This window comes from Ranitomeya imitator, chromosome 1 (genome assembly GCF_032444005.1).
Source record: "Ranitomeya imitator isolate aRanImi1 chromosome 1, aRanImi1.pri, whole genome shotgun sequence".
NCBI lineage: Eukaryota > Metazoa > Chordata > Amphibia > Anura > Dendrobatidae > Ranitomeya > Ranitomeya imitator.
The window spans coordinates 570,080,439-570,101,763 of record NC_091282.1 but is presented as its reverse complement, the minus strand read 5'-3'; the positions used below and the strand labels follow the sequence as shown (position 1 = coordinate 570,101,763).

Sequence of the window (21,325 nt, the reverse complement as noted above, 5' to 3'; positions counted from 1 at the left end):
AACACTCATCGGAGTTGTGATCGTATAGCATAAAAATATAGAAAGGGAATAGTACATTTAATATAGTGCTATAACCTGAACCCATGTACAGGTCTAAACACACAGAATGTATCAACCACTGACATATCAATAATAGAGTAGATCTGTGAGTAGCAGGAAAGGCGTGAATAGTGCATTATCCTATGTCTGTACTGTGGGTGAAGTCGGAGGACGCCTCATCGCCACACTCATCACCCACTGTCTGCTAAATGGCCTATTTAGGGTATGTGCACACGTTCTGGATTATTTGCGTGGTTTTTTGGAGGCTTTCCACGGCATAAACGCTTATAAACGCATACATTAAGTATCCCATCATTTTTAATGGTTTCCGCAATTTTTGTGCACGTTGCTTTTTTTCCACACAAAAAATGTGGGAAAAATAAGCAGCATGTTCATTAATTTTGCGGATTTTGAGCGGATTTCCCACTGTATTATTGCATTGGGAACCTCCGGGAAAAAAACGTGAAAAATCTGCACAAAAATCGCGCAAAATACGTGATCAACCCGCCACAAAAATGCGTGCAGATTTCCTGTGGAAAACCTCAGGATTTTCTCAGGAAATTTCTGCATACTTTCCGGACGTGTGCACATAGCCTTAAGGTGGAAAAAGTGACATTATTTGTTTACATGCCACTTCAGTGTGCAGACTACAGCCATCCCTCTGGTGACATCATCCCTTCCCGGCCCTGCCAGACCTGCCACTTACTGCCCATGGCGGCCTCAGCAGCTCACACACCGCTGTGTAGCAGCCATCCTACGCTATGAATGACGTCATCCGCCGCACTGGAACAGAAGAGAACGCTTCCTGATTGGCCGAGCGGCACATTCTCCGACCAGCACTCACTTCGTGGAACGACTCGCTAGCTCAACCAATCGCTTGAGCCCAAACGTCGGAGGGGGCGTGTCTTGTGCTGACGTCATTCCCCAAGCATCCAGAGCATTACGAGTCCGGAAACTCTGGTTGGGACTGGGAGCGCCGGGCTCTCTGGGTCAGAACCGAGCGCAGCAGCTGAGCCGAGCACCATGAGCGGCTTCCGGCAGCAAAATGTGGAGGAATTCTATGAGATGGGAGAAGAGCTGGGAAGGTGAGACCCTGCGCCCTGTATACATTACACGCACGGCCTCCCGGCGGTTAACCCTTGTGCTGCCAGGCAGTGGCCCAGGCCCTTATGGCAGGTCTCTTTGATGAGATGCCACCATCTGACCATGGCTGCCAGTGTGTAGAGCAGGGCACCTAAGTGGTAGGACATGACCAGATCCGGTTGATGGAAGGTGGTCGGAGGCTAGTAGACCGGCTGTCAGTCAGGGTTAACCCCATATGTGCAGGGTAATAGTGACTGGCCATACCCCCCTCCCGATCACTTATATGCAGATAGCTTATGGACCATAAACACTTGACATAAAGCTAAGGAGGAGCCGCCAGAGTTCTCCTCACACAACAGAATCTGGTCTTAAGGCAAGCTGTCAGCCGGATTGTGCACGCTAAGGCTAGGTCCACATTGCGATAGGGCAATCCGTTTATCGGATCCGTTAAATGGATGCGCTAAAAATGAGCCCAAAATTGTCTTTTTGTGGTGTATTTTGCCATCGCGTTAATGCATGTGGCTGCGTTAGGTCATTTGCGTTTGCAGTAGAGTTCTATGGCAGAACGAACGCTTCTGTTCGCCATACCGGACCCGAAAACGTGGTAGTCTGCGTTAGAAGGTGCGTCACGAACTAACGGACCATTGCAAACGCATGTCAACACAGAGCATCACATGAAGTCCCGCTCCGGGGCACGAGCATATTATTACCACAAAACTGAAAATAAAGATTACACAACAACCATTAAAGGGATTTCATCACCCACGTATCATTGTAATCAGTATAACAGCGCCGACCTGACACTGTCTGTAGGTTACTGTGCATAATCCTGCTGACAGGTTCCCTTTAATTTTACAAAAACTGTGACGGTGACCCCTCTATTCTTGATAAGCAGCCTTGCTGAAGTAGGGTTGCAGCCCGCAGCTGTCAGTTTTGCCCGTCTGGTTATCAAAACTACAGGGGAACCCACGCAGTTTTTGTTTTAAAATTATTTATAGCGCATGCAGCAGGTGATGGATACTCCCATCAGCCAACACCTGCTCTCACTGTTATTAGTGGCAGCAGGCGTGGGCTGATGGGAGTAGTAGTCCCATCAGCAGACACCAGTGACCGCAGGTGAACTTTTTACCTCTGTTCACAGCTGCGGGCTCACGCTGTCATCTGACAGCATGAGAACCGCAGCCCTCTGACTACTAGTATTAATCTTGCCGCCGATCAGAGCCGCTTGCGTTTCTCGCGCTGTCATGCAGATGATGGCACAAGAAACATCCAGTGTTCGTGGGTGCCACACCCAAACAGTAACATGGAATTCTTGAAGTCCATGTTCGGGAACCGTGCCTGAACAGTAGGCGTTTGGTACGGACTCCGAACTTCACTGAGTTCTTCCATTTCTTTTCCTATATAAAAAAAGTTTCTAAAATTGTGCTGATGTAAAGTAGACATGAGGGAAATGTTATTTATTAACTAGTTTGTGCGACTTGAGTCTGGTTTAAGGGCATGAAAATTAAAAGTTTGAAAATTACCAAATTTTAATTTTTTGCACAAATAAACACAAGTCATGTCAAATTTTACCACTATCATAAAGTACAATATGCCATGAAAAACAATCTCAGAATCACCGGGATCCGTTGAAGCGTTTCAGAGTTGTTAATAAAGTGACAGTGGTCAGAATTGTAAAAATTGGCCTGGTCATGAAGGTGAAAACAGGCTTGGGGGCTGAAGGGGTAAATGTACTTATTATTTGTTCTTTATGCAGCTCTTTAGAGATATTATCAGAGTGTCAGGTAGTCTTGTGTTCTCCTCTCATGTGACTCTGGAGACCCAGTATATCGTTTCTTCTTACATATTTGTGTGAATTAATTGTTCATTTTCTTTTTAGTGGTCAGTTTGCAATTGTGAGGAAGTGCCGGGAACGTAGAACAGGATTGGAGTACGCCGCCAAGTTCATTAAGAAGCGCCGCTTGTCATCCAGTCGCCGAGGTGTGAGCCGGGAGGAGATTGAGAGAGAAGTTGACATCTTACGAGAGATTCAGCATCCAAACATAATCACCCTTCATGATGTGTTTGAGAATCGCACAGATGTGGTGCTTATATTGGAGTTGGTGTCCGGAGGAGAATTATTTGACTTCTTGGCTCAAAAGGAAAGCTTGAGTGAGGAAGAGGCCACCATGTTCCTAAAACAGATTCTAGATGGGGTCCACTATCTGCACCACAGAAGCATTGCACATTTTGATCTCAAGGTATACTATTTTATGAAATATTTGGGTCATGTTAGTTATTGTTACAAAGGCTTTGTTCACAGTAACATCGTAACCACAGTGGAACTGTAAAGATCTCTATTAAAGTTGTCCAGGGCCATGATATTGGCAGTGTCCGGCAAATTTCTAATGTGTATGGGGGCCTACCCGCTCTCCTCCAATATAGGAGGCGGGTTTGCCTTCAAATGCCAAACCCTTTGATTCTGAAGAGATAATCTGCTGTCAGACCTGTCTGCCAGTGGGTCTCTCCTCTCTTCCCAATAAAAGCACATAAAGGCTCAGTCGAATAGGAAGAGATGGCTTTAGCACAAATCTATAGTTTGGATTTGTGCACACATCATCTTCAGAAAGCGACCCATAAAATTAAAATATTGCACTGCAATGTCAGAACAATATTGCTGTGCACAGGTTATGTCTTATGTCGCGTCCTTTAGCCACGTGAGGGTTCGGAAATCTAGAAACAAAAGAATTAACTTGTTTGTTCTTCTGGCATCTACTGCTTGTAAGCATCCTGTACTCTATACTGAGAGTATAGAATGAAAGTGGCTGGCGTAGCCGCAGGAAGATCGTAGGAGGGGCTGCCTCAGGAAAATGTCCACCAGCATTTTCTTGAGGCAGCTTAGGCTACGTTCACATTAGCGTTGTGCGGGGCTGCGTTGGGCGCAGCCACGGCGACGCATGCGCCCCTATATTTAACATGGGGGGCGCATGGACATGCGTTGTCTTGCGTTTTGTGACGCATCCGTCTTTTTGGCGCAACAGAAAACGCTGCATGATGCAGTTTTTTTCTGCGCCGAAAATCATGAAAAAATGAACGCATGCGTCACAAAAAGCTGACGACGCAGCACCGCCCAACGCAAATGTGAACGTAGCCTAAGTATGGGAAAGCTCGGTCACTGTACCCATATCTAAGTGACACTGTGCGAGTACCCTCAAATTGATGCAGCAAATCCTGGCAGACCCTGGTGACCTTTAAAATTGAGTCCTTCAGGGTTTTAGTTCTTCTGACAGGAAAAATAACAAAGTATGCTATTCTTGCCATTAAAAATATCTTCAAACTACTATAAAACTGGCTACAGGTTTGCTGTCCTGAATTTAGCTGCTTCATCTACAGGTGCTTCTCACAAAATTAGAATATAATCAAAAAGTTAATTTATTTCAGTTCTTCAATACAAAAAGTGAAACTCATATATAGAGTCATTACAAACATAGTGATCTATTTCAAGTGTTTGTCTGTTAGGCTGCCGTCACACTAGCAGTATTTGGTCAGTATTTTACATCAGTATTTCTCAGCCAAAACCAGGTGAGGAACAATTAGAGGGAAAGTATAATAGAAACATATGCACCACTTCTGCATTTATCACCCACTCCTGGTTTTGGCTGAGAAATACTGATGAGAAATACTGACCAAATACTGCTAGTGTGACGGCAGCCTTAATGTTGATGATTATGGCTTTCAGCCAATGAAATTATTCTAATTTTGTGAGAAGCACCTGTATATAAAATATGGTATCGCTGTAATTTTACTGACCCGAAGAATAAAGCTGCCCTATGAATTTTACCACATGTGGAATGGTATAAAAAAAAATAATAAATTGCTGTTTGTTTGTTCATTCTGCCTCCCAAAAATCGTAATGGATCAAAAAATGTCACTTGCTCGAAAATGGTACCAATTAAAACGTCAACTCGTCCCACAAAAAACAAGCTTTCACATGACTGTTAGCAGAAATATGGAAAAATTATAGCTCTCAAAATATGGCCATGCAAAAACTTGTTTTTGCAGTAAAAAGCATTTTTTAGTGTGCGACATCTGGTGTCGCTATAATCGCACCGACCCGAAGAATAAAGTCGCCTAATCACCTAAACTGCACAAGCAACGGCGTAAAAAATAAATGAAACCAATTCGCCACCTGCTGTTGATATTTTTAATTTTTTCATTCTGCCTTTTAAAGATTGCAGTAAGGCTCGGCTCACATTTATCCTGCGCTCTTCGCTGAGCGCTTACACAAGTATTTCTGTGTAAATCTCTGAAATACGAGATTCATGTGGAACCCCAGGTGGAAGATCCCCTATAATGAGGCACTGTGGATGCCATCTGGCCGCCTATGATCCAGAGGTGTCCCTCATTTTAGGCGTGTATAAAAGGACGGTCTGCCATAGTTTTGTGCACTTCTGAAAAGTACACCGCTGAACAGAGGCCAGACTGAGTCCAGAGTAACTCTGCTGCCTCATTATAGTGAATGGATCTCTCGGGGGTTTCATCTGAATTATGTCACTCAGAGATTTCGCTGGAAACCCCTATGTAAGTGCTCAGCGTAGCACTCTGGATAAATGTGATGATAATAATAATAATCTTTATTTTTATATAGCGCTAACATATTCCTCAGCGCTTTACAGTTTGCACACATTATCATCACTGTCCCCGATGGGGCTCACAATCTAAATTCCCTATTTACTGAGGAAACCCATGCAAATATGGGGAGAACATATAAACTCCTTGCAGATGTTGCCCCAGGACCCCAGTGCTGCAAGGCTGCAGTGCTATCCACTGAGCCACCGTGCTGTGATCCTAAATGTTAGGCAAAATTTTCCCCAAAAAAGCTTCAATCCACGAAAAAAAAAGTCCCCAATTAGGTCCGTCATATGTTAATGTAAATATGGACAATGATGGATCTGTGGGAAATATCAGTGTGAAATAGGGTCTTATCCAGTGGATATTACAATTATCTGCTTAGATTATACTAACCTGATATATCCATTAATAGAGCGAAAATCATCGGGGAAATGTCAGCTGCAGCATATCAGACTTCAGAATGAAAGGAATATTGTGGATATTACCCACGCTGCTGAATAAAATTCCAATCCAAATGAAATAAGTAAAAGATGGTGGTTTACTCTATGCGTTTCGAAGTATTCAATTACTACTTCATCAGGAAATCACCATCTCTAAGGGCTTGTTTTCACTTGCGAGGAACACGTCCGTGTCTCGCATGTGGAAACGAAGCTCTGGTGCCGGCACTCCGGAGCGGAGCGTGCGGCTCCATGTGTTGCTATGCGGCCGCACGCTCCGCTCCACAGTGCCGGCGCCAGAGCTTCGTTTCCACATGCGAGACACGGACGTGTTCCTCGCAAGTGAGAACAAGCCCTAAAAGGAAATATAGGGAACTTCCACGTTACTGGTAGCACAAAGGCTCTGGAAAAGCTGAATGGCTCCTCACCCTCCGAAAGGAATTCAGTAAGTTCTGCACTCCCAAATCCAAATGTCCCCCTTCCTTCTGACCCCAGTAAGCCTAAACCACATTTAGCGCCCACATGTTTGGCATTTCTGTAACTGAGAGCCCACCTAATTTACGGGTGCATGTCTCCAGAAGCATGGGCTGGGCATAATGTACTGGTGACTACAATGGCAGTTTGCAATTTTCACTAAGCAACATCCAGTGCTGCTTGTTTCTGGGAAACACCAATGGAGTCAAAATTGTCATTACACCTGTAGATAACTTCCAAAATGGGGTCAATTGAGGGGGGTTATGCTCTTCTAGCACTCGGGGTCTCTGTATATGGAGTTTGCAAACTATTCTAGTAAAATCTGCACTCCATTAGGCAAATAGCGCTCCGTCCCTCCCTTGTCTCTCCGTATGGCTAAGCACTACTGTACTGCCAAATATGGGGTATGTTTACATTCAGCAAAAATTGTGGGACAAATTTTGGTGCCATTTTTGCCCATATCTTCTTGTAAAAATGTAAAATCTGGGGCTAAAACTACATTTTGGTGGTAAAAATCTAATTTTTTTTCTTCACTGCCCAATGGTATAAAATTCTGTGACACAAGTGTGGTGTCAGTATGATCACTGGAGCCCTATATGATTTCATTGAGAAGTGCAGTTTGTAAAATGGGGTCACTTTTGGGGAAGTTCTGCTGTTCTGGCAACTCAGGGGTACAGCCAATGTAAAATAGCACGCTCAAACCATTCCAGGAAAATCTGAACTCCAATATTGCGCTTTTTGGCTATGTTCACACGCTGCGGATCCACAGCGTTTCCGCAGCTGCGGATCTGCAGCAGTTTCCCATGCGTTTACAGTACAATGTAAACCTATGGGAAACGCAATCCGCAGTGCACATGCTGCGGAAAAAAACGCGCGGAAACGCAGCGGTTTTACACCTGCTCCATAATAGAAAACCACAGGTGTAAAACCGCAGTGGAATCCGCACAAAAAACGCTGTAAATCCGCGGAAATTCTGCAAGAAATCCGCTGGTAAAATGCACTGCATTTTACCTGCTGTTTTCACAAATCTGCTGCGGAAAAATCCGCAGACCTAAAGAATACGTGTGTGCATACCCTTCCATTCTGACCTTTGCACTGTGCATATGGGGTAGCTGTGTACTCAGGAGAAATTGCACGACAATTTTTGAGGTCCATTTTGTCCTGTTACCCTTGTGAAAAAAAAAATGGGGCCAAAGTAACATTTTTGTTGGAAAAAATGTCTTTTTTTTTTTCAGGGGTTTGTTATAAAGTTTTGTGAAGCACTTGTGCTCGCCATACATCTAGATACATTCCTTCAGGGGTCTATTTTCCATAATGGTGTCACTTATGGGGAGTTTCCACTATTTAGACACATCAGGGACTCTCCAAACGGGGCATGGCATCCTCTGATTATTCCGGCAAATTTTACATTCAAAAAGTAAAATGGCGCTCCTTTCCTTTCCAAGCCCTGCCATGTGCCCAAACAGTCTCCCCACCTCCATATGGGGTATCGGCGTGCTCATGAAAAATAGCAGAACAAATTTTATGATCCCATTACTTCGGTTACTCTTATGAAAATTTTAAAAAAATTGGACTCAAAGTAAAAAAATTTTTGAAAAAGAAAAGTTGAATGTTCGTTTTTTTCCTTCCACATTCGTATACAGTGCCTACAAGTAGTATTCAACCCCCTGCAGATTTAGCAGGTTTACACATTTGGAATTAACTTGGCATTGTGACATTTGGACTGTAGATCAGCCTGGAAGTGTGAAATGCACTGCAGCAAAAAAGAATGTTGTTTTTTTTTTTTTTTTTTTTTTTTTTTTAAATTGTGAAAAGTCTTTTCAGAGGGTCATTTATTATTCAACCCCTCAACCCACCAGAATTCTGTTTGGTTCCCCTAAAGTATTAAGAAGTAGTTCAGGCACAAAGAACAATGAGCTTCACATGTTTGGATTAATTATCTCTTTTTCCAGCCTTTTCTGACTATTTAAGACCCTCCCCAAACTTGTGAACAGCACTCATACATGGTCAACATGGGAAAGACAAAGGAGCATTCCAAGGCCATCAGAGACAAGATCGTGGAGGGTCACAAGGCTGGCAAGGGGTACAAAACCCTTTCCAAGGAGTTGGGCCTACCTGTCTCCACTGTTGGGAGCATCATCCGGAAGTGGAAGGCTTATGAAACTACTGTTAGCCTTCCACGGCCTGGACAGCCTTTGAAAGTTTCCTCCCGTGCCGAGGCCAGGCTTGTCCGAAGAGTCAAGGCTAACCCAAGGACAACAAGGAAGGAGCTCCGGGAAGATCTCATGGCAGTGGGGACATTGGTTTCAGTCAATACCATAAGTAACGTACTCCACCGCAATGGTCTCCGTTCCAGACGAGCCCGTAAGGTACCTTTACTTTCAAAGCGTCATGTCAAGGCTCGTCTACAGTTTGCTCATGATCACTTGGAGGACTCTGAGACTGACTGGTTCAAGGTTCTCTGGTCTGATGAGACCAAGATCGAGATCTTTGGTGCCAACCACACACGTGACGTTTGGAGACTGGATGGCACTGCATACGACCCCAAGAATACCATCCCTACAGTCAAGCATGGTGGTGGCAGCATCATGCTGTGGGGCTGTTTCTCAGCCAGGGGGCCTGGCCATCTGGTCCGCATCCATGGGAAGATGGATAGCACGGCCTACCTGGAGATTTTGGCCAAGAACCTCCGCTCCTCCATCAAGGATCTTAAGATGGGTCGTCATTTCATCTTCCAACAAGACAACGACCCAAAGCACACAGCCAAGAAAACCAAGGCCTGGTTCAAGAGGCAAAAAATCAAGGTGTTGCAGTGGCCTAGACAGTCTCCTGACCTTAACCCAATTGAAAACTTGTGGAAGGAGCTCAAGATTAAAGTCCACAAGAGACACCCAAAGGACCTAGATAACTTGGAGAAGATCTGCATGGAGGAGTGGGCCAAGATAACTCCAGAGACCTGTGCCGGCCTGATCAGGTCTTATAAAAGACGATTATTAGCTGTAATTGCAAACAAAGGTTATTCCACAAAATATTAAACCTAGGGGTTGAATAATAATTGACCCACTCTTTCATGTTTAAAATTTATAAAAATTTAACTGAGCAACAAAACTTTTTGGTTTGTAAGATTTATGCATCTGTTAATAAATCCTGCTCTAACTTATTTGCATCTTATTAAACCTGCTAAATCTGCAGGGGGTTGAATACTACTTGTAGGCATTGTAAGTCTTGTGAAGTACCTGAAGGATTAATAAACTTTTGGAATATGGTTTTGAGCACCTTGAGGGGTGCAGTTTTTGGAAAGGTGTTAGAAAATGCCCAAAGTATTATACGGACCCCTCAAAGTAACTTCAAATGTGATGTGGTCCCTAAAAAAAAAAAAGTACCGTATATACTCGAGTATAAGCCGAGATTTTCAGCCCCTCTCGGCTTCTACTCGAGTCATATACCGGGAGGTCAGCAGGGCAAGGGGAGCGGGGGCTGTGTAATTATACTTACCTGCTCCCAGCGCTGTCCCTGCAGTCCCTGGCTTCCCCGGCGCTGCAGATTCTTCCTGTACTGAGTGGTCACATGGCACCGCTCATTACAGAAATGAATAGGCGGCTCCACCTCCCATAGAGGAGGAGCCGCATATTCATTGCAGTAAATGATCGGTAACTGTGACCGCTCAATTACAGGAAGAATCTGCAGCGCCGGGAAAGCCAGGGACTGCAGGGACCGCGCCAGGAGCAGGTAAGTATACGGGGAGCGCAGCGCTATATTTACCTGCTCCTCGCTCCGGTGCGGCTCCGTCTGTAGCGTCTCCTGGCTGTGACGCTCAGGTTAGAGGGCGCGGTGACGTAGTCAGTGCTCGCCCTCTGCTGAGCGTCAGTGCTGGAGACGGAGCCGCAGAGGAGCAGGTAATTATTGAAAGTGCCGGGGGTCCTGAGCAAAAAGAGGTGAGTATGTGATTTTTTTTTTTTTTTATTGCAGCAGCATTCTATATGGCACAGCTTGATAAGGAGCATCTATGGGGCCTTAATCGACGGTGCAGAGCAATATATATGGGGCACAGCTTTATGAGGAGCATCTATGGGGCCATAATCAACGGTGCAGAGCAATATATATGGGGCATAGCTTTCTATGGAGCATCTATGGGGTCATAATGAACGGTGCAGAGCATTCTATATGGCACAGCTTTATATGGAGCATCTATGGGGCCATAATGAACGGTGCAGAGCATTCTATATGGCACAGCTTTCTATGGGGCATCTATGGGGCCATAATGAACGGTGCAGAGCATTCTATATGGGGCATAGCTTTCTATGGAGCATCTATGGGGTCATAATGAATGGTGCAGAGCATTCTATATGGCACAGCTTTCTATGGAGCATCTATGGGGCCATAATGAACGGTGCAGAGCATTCTATATGGGGCATAGCTTTCTATGGAGCATCTATGGGGCCATAATGAATGGTGCAGAGCATATATGGCACAGCTTTATGTGGAGCATCTATGGGGCCATAATGAATGGTATAGAGCATTCCATATGGCACAGCTTTATGTGGAGCATCTATGGGGTCATAATGAACGGTGCAGAGCATTGTATATAGCACAGTTGTATATGGAGCATCTATGGGGCAATAATGAACGGTATGGAGCATCTATTTTTATTTTTGAAATTTACCAGTAGCTGCTGCATTTCCTACCCTAGGCTTATACTCGAGTCAATAAGTTTTCCCAGTTTTTTGTGGCAAAATTAGGGGGGTCGGCTTATACTCGGGTCGGCTTATACTCGAGTATATACGGTAATTTTTGTTGGAATTTTAATAACCAATAAAGGCCAAGTATACAACTGTGAGCAGATATTAATATCCCGGGAAGCTCCATGTTTATTGCTCCCTTACCAGGCTATAAATATCTGCCCTCAGCTGGTTATTAAATTTTTTGGGGACCCCCACCCCATTTGTTTTTTCTTTATTTATGACTTGAATACATGTAAGCTGCACATGCAAAGCAATGATTATATATCTCGCTCACATTTATTCCTATCTACCTATCTATGTAATGAAGATTATTTTGCCAGAAAACTACCGTATCTTTAAATGACAGAGAATTAATCTATGTAAAAGCTAATGTTAAAATGGCATTGCTTACGGATTACATATACATATCATACAGATGCTAGTTGAAAAAAAAATCGCTTTGTATTCACATGACACACACCCGACTTTCAGAGGAACCATATCGGACCGATTTTTATTAACTCTTATGAGTATCAGCCCCAAAGTTTAAGCTTAGTATGCTATTTGGATGTTCCCAAGTCTTTTGAGCATTAAGAATTAGAGGAATTTTATTTGGTTAATATTTCCATCTCTCTTTATTCTGTAGCCAGAAAATATCATGTTGCTGGATCAAAGTAGCCCAAACCCTCGTATAAAACTTATAGATTTTGGAATTGCCCACAAAATACAAGCAGGAAATGAGTTTAAGAATATATTTGGAACACCTGAATTTGTCGGTAAGTTGGGAAAGCCAGTCAACTATAGGTTTCAAATTTGTGTGGTCCAGAACGTCCTAAGTTTTGCATGCATTGTTAGAATTAATCTAAAGGTACCTTCACACTGAGCAACTTTAGAACGATAACGATAGCGATCCGTGACGTTGCATCGTCCTGGATAGCGATATTGTTGTGTTTGACACGCAGCAGCGATCAGGATCCTGCTGTGACATCGCTGGTCGGAGCTAGAAGGCCAGAACTTTATTTTGTCACGAGATCACCCGCTGACATCGCTGAATCGGCGTGTGTGACGCCGATCCAGCAATGTGTTCACTTGTAACCAGGGTAAACATCGGGTTACTAAGCGCAGTGCCGCGCTTAGTAACCCGATATTTACCCTGGTTACCATTGTAAATGTAAAAAAAAAAAAAAACGCTACATACTTACATTCCGGTGTCTGTCGCGTCCCCCGGCGTCAGCTTCCCTGCACTGTGTCAACGCCGGCCGTAAAGCAGAGCACAGCGGTGACGTCACCGCTCTGCTTTACGGCCGGCGCTTACACAGTGCAGGGAAGCTGACGCCGGGGGATGCGACAGACACCGGAATGTAAGTATGTAGTGTTTTTTTTACATTTACAATGGTAACTAGTTTAAACATCGAGTTACTAAGTGCGGCCCTGCGCTTAGTAACCCGATGTTTACCCTGGTTACTCGGGGACTTCGGCATCATTGGTCGCTGCAGAGCTGTCTGTGTGACAGCTCTCCAGCGACCACACAACGACTAAACAGCGACGCTGCAGCGATCGGCATCGTTGTCTATATCGCTGCAGCATCGCTTAATGTGATGGTACCTTAATATTTGTGAGACTGATAAGATCTGAAATTTCTTAGCAGCTATGCCTATCTTTGTTCTGGCAAAGTGAATGAGACTCGCCAAAACACACATCTGCAAGCATAGCCCCAATTGGTAGATTATGGGGCTTTTAAGAAAAACCTTTCTGACAGAGAGGTCTTTTTGTGAGTCGACAATTGATAATTGACTCCCCCATGGACTTCTGGCTGCTTCATGCCCGGACATGCATGTGCCTGTGGAGCCGGGGAGTGGAATGATGACTAGTCTGGGAAATAAATGCCCCATAGAATAATCTGAAAGTTATTTGCATGTTGAAAATGGAACTTAAAATTAGTTTTTTGACACTCACGTCAGTTATACAGTAGAAAGTGCTTGTTGGGCAAGGTGTTTATACATGAATATATAAATACTGGTGGTGTTTTGGAGGATATGAGGCACTCAAGTTCCCTATAACAACGCTCTAACTATTTTTTTAATGTGCATATCTTTGTATATAACTTCTGATATTCTGGTTTTACAGCTCCTGAGATTGTCAACTATGAACCTCTAGGATTAGAGGCGGATATGTGGTGAGGCATCTTCTGTACATTGTATGATCAGCATTCAGTATTTGTTAGCTTAGTTGGCCAATTTATTATGGCATCCCACAACAATGTGTATGGGCTTTAGCGTACATTGTCACTGTTTTAAGGTGAAAAAGGGTCTGACTGGACTGTAAGGGTAGGTGCACGCAATCAGTAAACGTTCCGGATTGGACGCTGCGTACTTGAGCAGCATCCAACTCGGTGTCCAGATGTTACAGCATAGTGGATGGGATTTGAAGAAATCCCATGTCCACTATGCGTCCAGAGATGCCGTGGGTCGCCTGTGGAGACGGACATGCGGCACTTCTTTTCAGACCGCAGCATGTCTATTTATCTTGCAGAGACTCGAGTGTACGTCAAAAAAATTTCACCCGTACAATAAATTGATTCCACATGGTTCAGTGAACACAGGCGGACTCACCTGCGTTCAATAGCCGACAGCGCTTTGGACGCATCGGACATGTGCTGCATCCAAAGCGCTGCAAATTCCTGAATGTGTGCACCCAGCCTAACCTTTCTCAACCTTTGCTTGCCTAGGGCAAAGTCCATCTGAGTTTTGTTATGTATCAGTTTTTCGAAAGAGAAACATTTTTGCATGATGCACTTTTTCTTTCGAAAAGAAAAATGGACATATAAAATAAAGATTTTTTGCAAGTTTTCCCACTTACAAAAAAAGGAGAGGTCTGTAATTTATATTGTAGATACACTTCAAATGTGAGAGACAGAATCTAAAAAAAAATCCAGAAAATCACATGATTTTTACATAGTTAAATTGCATTTTATTGCATGAAATCAGTATTTGATCACCTACCAACCAACAAGAATTCTGACTCTCACAGAACTGTTAGTTTATTTTCAAGAAGCCCTCTGTACTCATTGCCTATGTTAATTGTACCTATTTGGAATTGACATCTGTCCACACACTTAATCACACTCCAACCTCTCCACTATAGCCAAGATAATAGCGCTGTCTAAAGGTACCGTCACACTCAGCGACGCTGCAGCAATATAGACAACGAGCCGATCGCTGCAGTGTCGCTGTTTAGGTCGCTGTAGAGACGTCAAACACAGCAACTCCAGAATGATGCAGGAGCGATCCAGTGACGTAACGGCGACTCACTTATCGTTCTCGCAGGTTGTTAGCTCCATGTAAAACATTGCTGGCATCGTTGCTTTTGATGTCAAACATGACGATACACGCCGACCTAACGACAAAATAAAGTTCTGGACTTCTAGATCCGACCAGCGATGTCACAGCGGGATCCAGATCGCTGCTGCGTGTCAAACACGAGATCGCTATCCAGGACGCTGCAACGTCACGGATCGTTGTCGTTCTCGTTGCAAAGTTGCTGAGTGTGACGGTACCTTAAGGTCACCAGGAAGAAAATTGTAGACCTGAACAAGGTTGGGACCATATTCTCAAACATTACCGTTGGTGACACACTACGCCAACATGGATTAAAATCCTGCAGGGTACGCAAGGTCCTCCTGCTCACACCAACATACAGTGGGGCAAAAAAGTATTTAGTCAGTCAGCAATAGTGCAAGTTCTACCACTTAAAAAGATGAGAGGCGTCTGTAATTTACATCATAGGTAGACCTCAACTATGGGAGACAAACTGAGAAAAAAAAATCCAGAAAATCACATTGTCTGTTTTTTTATCATTTTTTTTGCATATTATGGTGGAAAATAAGTATTTGGTCAGAAACAAACAATCAAGATTTCTGGCTCTCACAGACCTGTAACTTCTTCTTTAAGAGTCTCCTCTTTCCTCCACTCATTACCTGTAGTAATGGCACCTGTTTAAACTTGTTATCAGTATAAAAAGATACCTGTGCACACCCTCAAACAGTCTGACTCCAAACTCCACTATGGTGAAGACCAAAGAGCTGTCAAAGGACACCAGAAACAAAATTGTAGCCCTGCACCAGGCTGGGAAGACTGAATCTGCAATAGCCAACCAGCTTGGAGTGAAGAAATCAACAGTGGGAGCAATAATTAGAAAATGGAAGACATACAAGACCACTGATAATCTCCCTCGATCTGGGGCTCCACGCAAAATCCCACCCCGTGGGGTCAGATTGATCACAAGAACGGTGAGCAAAAATCCCAGAACCACGCGGGGGGACCTAGTGAATGAACTGCAGAGAGCTGGGACCAATGTAACAAGGCCTACCATAAGTAACACACTACGCCACCATGGACTCAGATCCTGCAGTGCCAGACGTGTCCCACTGCTTAAGCCAGTACATGTCCGGGCCCGTCTGAAGTTTGCTAGAGAGCATTTGGATGATCCAGAGGAGTTTTGGGAGAATGTCCTATGGTCTGATGAAACCAAACTGGAACTGTTTGGTAGAAACACAACTTGTCGTGTTTGGAGGAAAAAGAATACTGAGTTGCATCCATCAAACACCATACCTACTGTAAAGCATGGTGGTGGAAACATCATGCTTTGGGGCTGTTTCTCTGCAAAGGGGCCAGGACGACTGATCCGGGTACATGAAAGAATGAATGGGGCCATGTATCGTGAGATTTTGAGTGCAAACCTCCTTCCATCAGCAAGGGCATTGAAGATGAAACGTGGCTGGGTCTTTCAACATGACAATGATCCAAAGCACACCGCCAGGGCAACGAAGGAGTGGCTTCGTAAGAAGCATTTCAAGGTCCTGGAGTGGCCTAGCCAGTCTCCAGATCTCAACCCTATAGAAAACCTTTGGAGGGAGTTGAAAGTCCGTGTTGCCAAGCGAAAAGCCAAAAACATCACTGCTCTAGAGGAGATCTGCATGGAGGAATGGGCCAACATACCAACAACAGTGTGTGGCAACCTTGTGAAGACTTACAGAAAACGTTTGACCTCTGTCATTGCCAACAAAGGATATATTACAAAGTATTGAGATGAAATTTTGTTTCTGACCAAATACTTATTTTCCACCATAATATGCAAATAAAATGTTAAAAAAACAGACAATGTGATTTTCTGGATTTTTTTTTCTCAGTTTGTCTCCCATAGTTGAGGTCTACCTATGATGTAAATTACAGACGCCTCTCATCTTTTTAAGTGGTGGAACTTGCACTATTGCTGACTGACTAAATACTTTTTTGCCCCACTGTATGTCCAGGCCCATTTCAAGTTCATGAGTGACCGTCTGGATGATCCAGAGGAGGCATGGGAGAAGGTCATATGGTCAGATGAGACCAAAATAGAACTTTCCCCAGGACGTCCCTCATGACAGCACGACAGGAGGTAGTCCTCATCCTCTAGGCACAAGAAACACACGAGGTTAAAAGCTTCCCCCTTCCACCTCACCCTCAGTGTTTTTCCTGTCCCTAGCAAGACAGAGCACAGCAAGAGAAGGAATGCAAAGAACTTACTTGGAAGCTCAGTGCATCGGAAGGGACTGAATCTCTTCCCTTCCCACTGTCAAGAGGCTCCGGTGCTGATACCTCACTGGAGCAGGATGGAGCTCCCAACATCGCCGCTTTCCTCTGCGGAGGGTTCTCGGCTCCACGCTGGTGCTGGCTGCCGGACTTCCGGTTCGCACACAGTAGCGTGCGTTCAATCATGGAATGCATTTCCGTCCGGGGGCTCCATCCGATCACACGCGTGCTTTCCAGCATGGAGCGCACTTCCAGTTTAGAGGGCCACTTCCAATTGAGGCAGTGCAGCATGCGTTCCACGACCGAAGGATCTTGGGATCAGGCTCCTCTTCCTGGAAAAGGTCGAGCAAATGCCCGACATGCAATACAAATCTTGCAGAATCGTTTAAAAAGCAGTTATGCATGGAGTGTATTGCAAAGTTCCTGAAGGACGATCGAGCATCCTTCTTAATGGATATTCAGCTCATGATTAGGGAAGAGGTCCAGCGCACCGTCGCTAATCTTCAAGCCATTTCAGAGTACCTCCAGTCATAAGAGAGCCAGATGGGAAATGGAAGAATCCTCAGAGGTGGCATACCCATACTCGTATTATTCATAGGAGGACGTTGAGGAAGAGGATGAAAGTATTCCCTAGATGCTTTCGGAGGAGAGGAAAAAGTATTTTTTTCTCATCTGAAAATACGGATGATTTGTTGAGGGCTGTAAGAGCTATCATGAAGGTAGAGGAGGCTCAAGTGCCACACATGACTCAGGATGAGATGTTTGGAGGGCTGAGGACACAAAGAAATAGTGTTCCGGTCAACAAACATATTAAGGCAATGATCCTGGAAGAATGGGAAGACACAGAGATGCGTCTTGTCATTCCCAGAGACTTTAAAGCCTGTCTCCCCTTTGATCTGGAGGAAGTCGAGGTTTGGGAAGAAATCACAAAAGTAGACATCCTTTATCGCCAAGGTTGCAAAAAAGTCCTCAATACCTTTCGGACACTCTTCCTGCCTGCAGAAGAGGAGTTGAAAGTCTTCAGCAGTCGTCATTAAGGCTAATATAGTCGCCACCTCCGTAGTCAGATCCATGTGTATCTGGATCGACGACCTAACCTCCCAGTTGAAATCTAACACCCCTGGAGAGGTTATGTTACGAGTCCCTCCCTATGTTAAAAATGGCAACACAGTTTGTAGCAGATGCCTCTCCTGAATCCATGAGGTTTGCTGCCAGAAGTAATGTGTTGTCTAACTCGGTGCGTCAGGCCATCTGGTTTAAAACGTGATCAGGAGATAGCCATTCCAAAACGAAGCTTTGCTCTATCCCATTCTCGGGCACACATGTCTTCAGTCCAGTTCTAGATGACATTTTTTAGAGAGGGCCTCTGACGACAAGAAAGGATTTCTGGAGGAAAAAAGCAAAAGTACCACTTCTTTCGTAGACCCAGTCAGTCCCACAGGCAAGAGTATAAGCAGAAGACAGGAAGGTGGAGTTACCCCAAGGGGGGCAGAGATGGATCCACCCAGTTTTCTTCAGGCTTTCCGGAGAGATCTTGATGCCAGGAAGTTAGGAGGGAGACTGCATTTTTTTCTGGAAAGTTGGCGGACCATTACAGACTATCAGTGGATCCTGCGACCGTATGGGAAGGGTACATGCTAGACTTCTTCCATCTCCCTCCACAGTGGTTTTGCACCACCAGACCCAGTCCCTCTCCGCTTCAAAAAGACTCTGAGGGGATGTCAGGAACCTCTTAAAATTAGGGGCAGTCGATCCAGTACCCATTTCAGAGATAGGTCAGGGTCACTACTCCTCCCTTTTTTCCATAAAAAGCCTTCGGGTAAATATTGTACCATTATAAATCTAAAACCCCCTAAATCAATGAGAAAATTCAAATTGGACACCGAAAGATCAAGCACTCAGTTGATAGGGAAGGGCTCCGCCATGTGCACATTAGATGTAAGAGATGCATCCTACCACGTGCCAATCCACCCAGACCAACGCCAGTTTCTTGAGGTTTGCACTGGAACATCAGGGATCAATGCACCATTTCCAGTTCACATGTCTACCATTCATCCTTCTCAGCTACTCGTATCTTTACGAAGGTAATGACGGGGGTGGCTGCTTTTCAATTTTTGTAGTTACATTCCTGGACAACATCCTTCTAATAGCAGACTCAACCATCCTCCTCAGTCAGCAGCTTGCCCAGACTATCGACATACTAGAGGGCTTGGGATGGTGCATCAACTGGGAAAAATCTGACTTTTCACCAGGTACTCAAAAGATGTTCTTAGGAGTCCTCCTCAATTCCCATCACAGGATGTCTTCCCTGCCCCTCATAAAGCAGGAAGTCAGGCCCACTCAAGACAGCTACAAGGAATGATCCTGTCAGTCTGGAACAGACATCCATCTGGTCTAGACAGGAAAATGAGAATTTCGGCAAGCCTAATTAATTCCCTATCTTTTAGGACATCCAGGAAAAACTTGGAAGGAGTACCATGGATCCTTTCTCCTTTCATCTGTATCACCACCAACCCAAGCCTGAAAGGATGGGGAGCAGAAGTGGAGGGAAAGTATCTGCAGGGTACATGGTCCACCGAAGACCAAAAAAGATCATCCAATTACAGAGCGTAAAAGGCTGCAACAATGCCGAGACACGGTCAGAGATCGTCATGTGAAATTTTTTTCAGACGACATCACAGCGGTTTCCTTTCTGCACCACCAGGGAGGTCCGAGAGGCCAACTCCTACAGGCTTCAGCTGAAAAAATATTTTGGTGGCCAGAAAGAAACATTCTGTCCATCTCGGCAGTTAACTTGAAAGGCTCTAAATACAGAGTAGCAGACCTTCTCAGCAGGGAATAACTGTGGTCCTCCGAATGGGAGCTGAATCCAGAAGTGTTTCACCAGCTAACCCAGAGGTGGGGGGTTCCGCATATAGATCTGTTTGCAACCCGGAAGCAAAGGTGGCAAGGTGCTTCTCCATAGATCCAAGAGACAACCCTTAAGGGGTGGATGTCCTATCTCAGAGTTGGGGAACCGGCTCTACTGTACGCATTCTCCCCTTTTCCCATTATACAGTGGGTACGGAAAGTATTCAAACCCCTTTAAATTTTTCACTCTTTGTTTCATTGCAGCCATTTGGTAAATTCAGAAAAGTTCTTTTTTCTCATTAATGTACACTCTGCACACCATCTTGACTGAAAAAAACAGAAATGCTATAATTTTTGCAAATTTAATTCCAAAAAAACCATGAAATAACACATGGTCATAAGTATTCAGACCCTTTGCTCAGACACTCATATTTAAGTGTTATGCTGTCCATTTCCTTGTGATCCTCCTTGAGATCGTTCTGCTCCTTCATTGAAGTCCAGCTGTGTTTAATTAAACTGATATGACTTGATTTGGAAAGGTACACACCTGTCTATATAAGACCTCACAGTGCATGTGAGACCAAATGAGAATCATGAGGTCAAATGAACTGGCCAGGGGAGCTCAGAGACAGAATTGTTGCAAGGCACAGATCTGGCCAAGGTTACAAAAGAATTTCTGCAGTACCCATGGTTCCTAAGAGCACAGTGGCCTCCATAATCCTTAAATGGAAGAAGTTTGGTACCACCAGAAGTCTACCTAGACCTGGCAGTTCCAGCCAAACTGAGCAATCGTGTCTTGGTGACAGAGATAAAGAAGAACCCCAAGATCACTGTGGCTGAGTTCCAGAGATGCAGTAGGGAGAAGGGAGAAAGTTCCACGAAGTCAACTATCACTGCAAGACATATGAAAGCCCGCATAGTTTGCTAAAAAAAAAACACATGAAGGACTCCCAGACTATGAGAAATAATATTCTCTGGTCTGAAGAAACGAAAATAGACCTTTTTGGTGATAATTCTAAGCGGTATGTGTGGAGAAAACCAGGCACTGCTTATTGCCTGCCCAATACAATCCCAACAGTGAAACGTAGTGGCAGCATCATGCTATTGGGGTGTTTTTCAGCTGCAGGGACAGGACAATTGGTTGTCATTGAAGGAAACATGAATGCGGCCAAGTACAGTGATATCCTGGATGAAAACCTCTTCCAGAATGCTCTGGACCCCAGACTTGGCCGAAGGTTCACCTTCAAACAAGACAATGACACTAAGCACACAGCTAAAATAACAAAGGAGTGGCTTCAGAACAACTCTGCGACCATTCTTGACTGGCCAAGCCAGAGCCCTGACCCAAATCCAATTGAGCATCTCTGGAGAGTCTTGAAAATGGTTGTCCACCAACGTTCACCATCCAACCTGACGGAACTGGAGAGGCTCTGCAAGGAAGAATGGTAGAGGATCCCCAAATACGGGTGTGAAAAATTTGTTGCATCATTCCCATGAAGACTCATGGCTGTACTATTTCAAAAGGATGCTTGTACTCAAT

The 21,325-nt window shown here is 44.5% G+C and overlaps 1 protein-coding gene across 1 annotated transcript in view; it reads left to right on the top strand.

Moving 5' to 3' along the window:
- The first annotated feature begins 856 nt into the window (after nt 1–856).
- The window catches only part of DAPK3 (death associated protein kinase 3), a 39,203-nt gene continuing 18,734 nt past the window's right edge, over nt 857–21,325 (top strand). The window contains exons 1-4 of the mRNA XM_069767816.1: nt 857–1,124; nt 3,002–3,362; nt 12,012–12,141; nt 13,493–13,541. Of these exons, the coding sequence (XP_069623917.1) occupies nt 1,063–1,124; nt 3,002–3,362; nt 12,012–12,141; nt 13,493–13,541 (602 nt within the window). The 5' untranslated portion in view covers nt 857–1,062. The remainder of the gene's footprint in view (nt 1,125–3,001; nt 3,363–12,011; nt 12,142–13,492; nt 13,542–21,325) is intronic.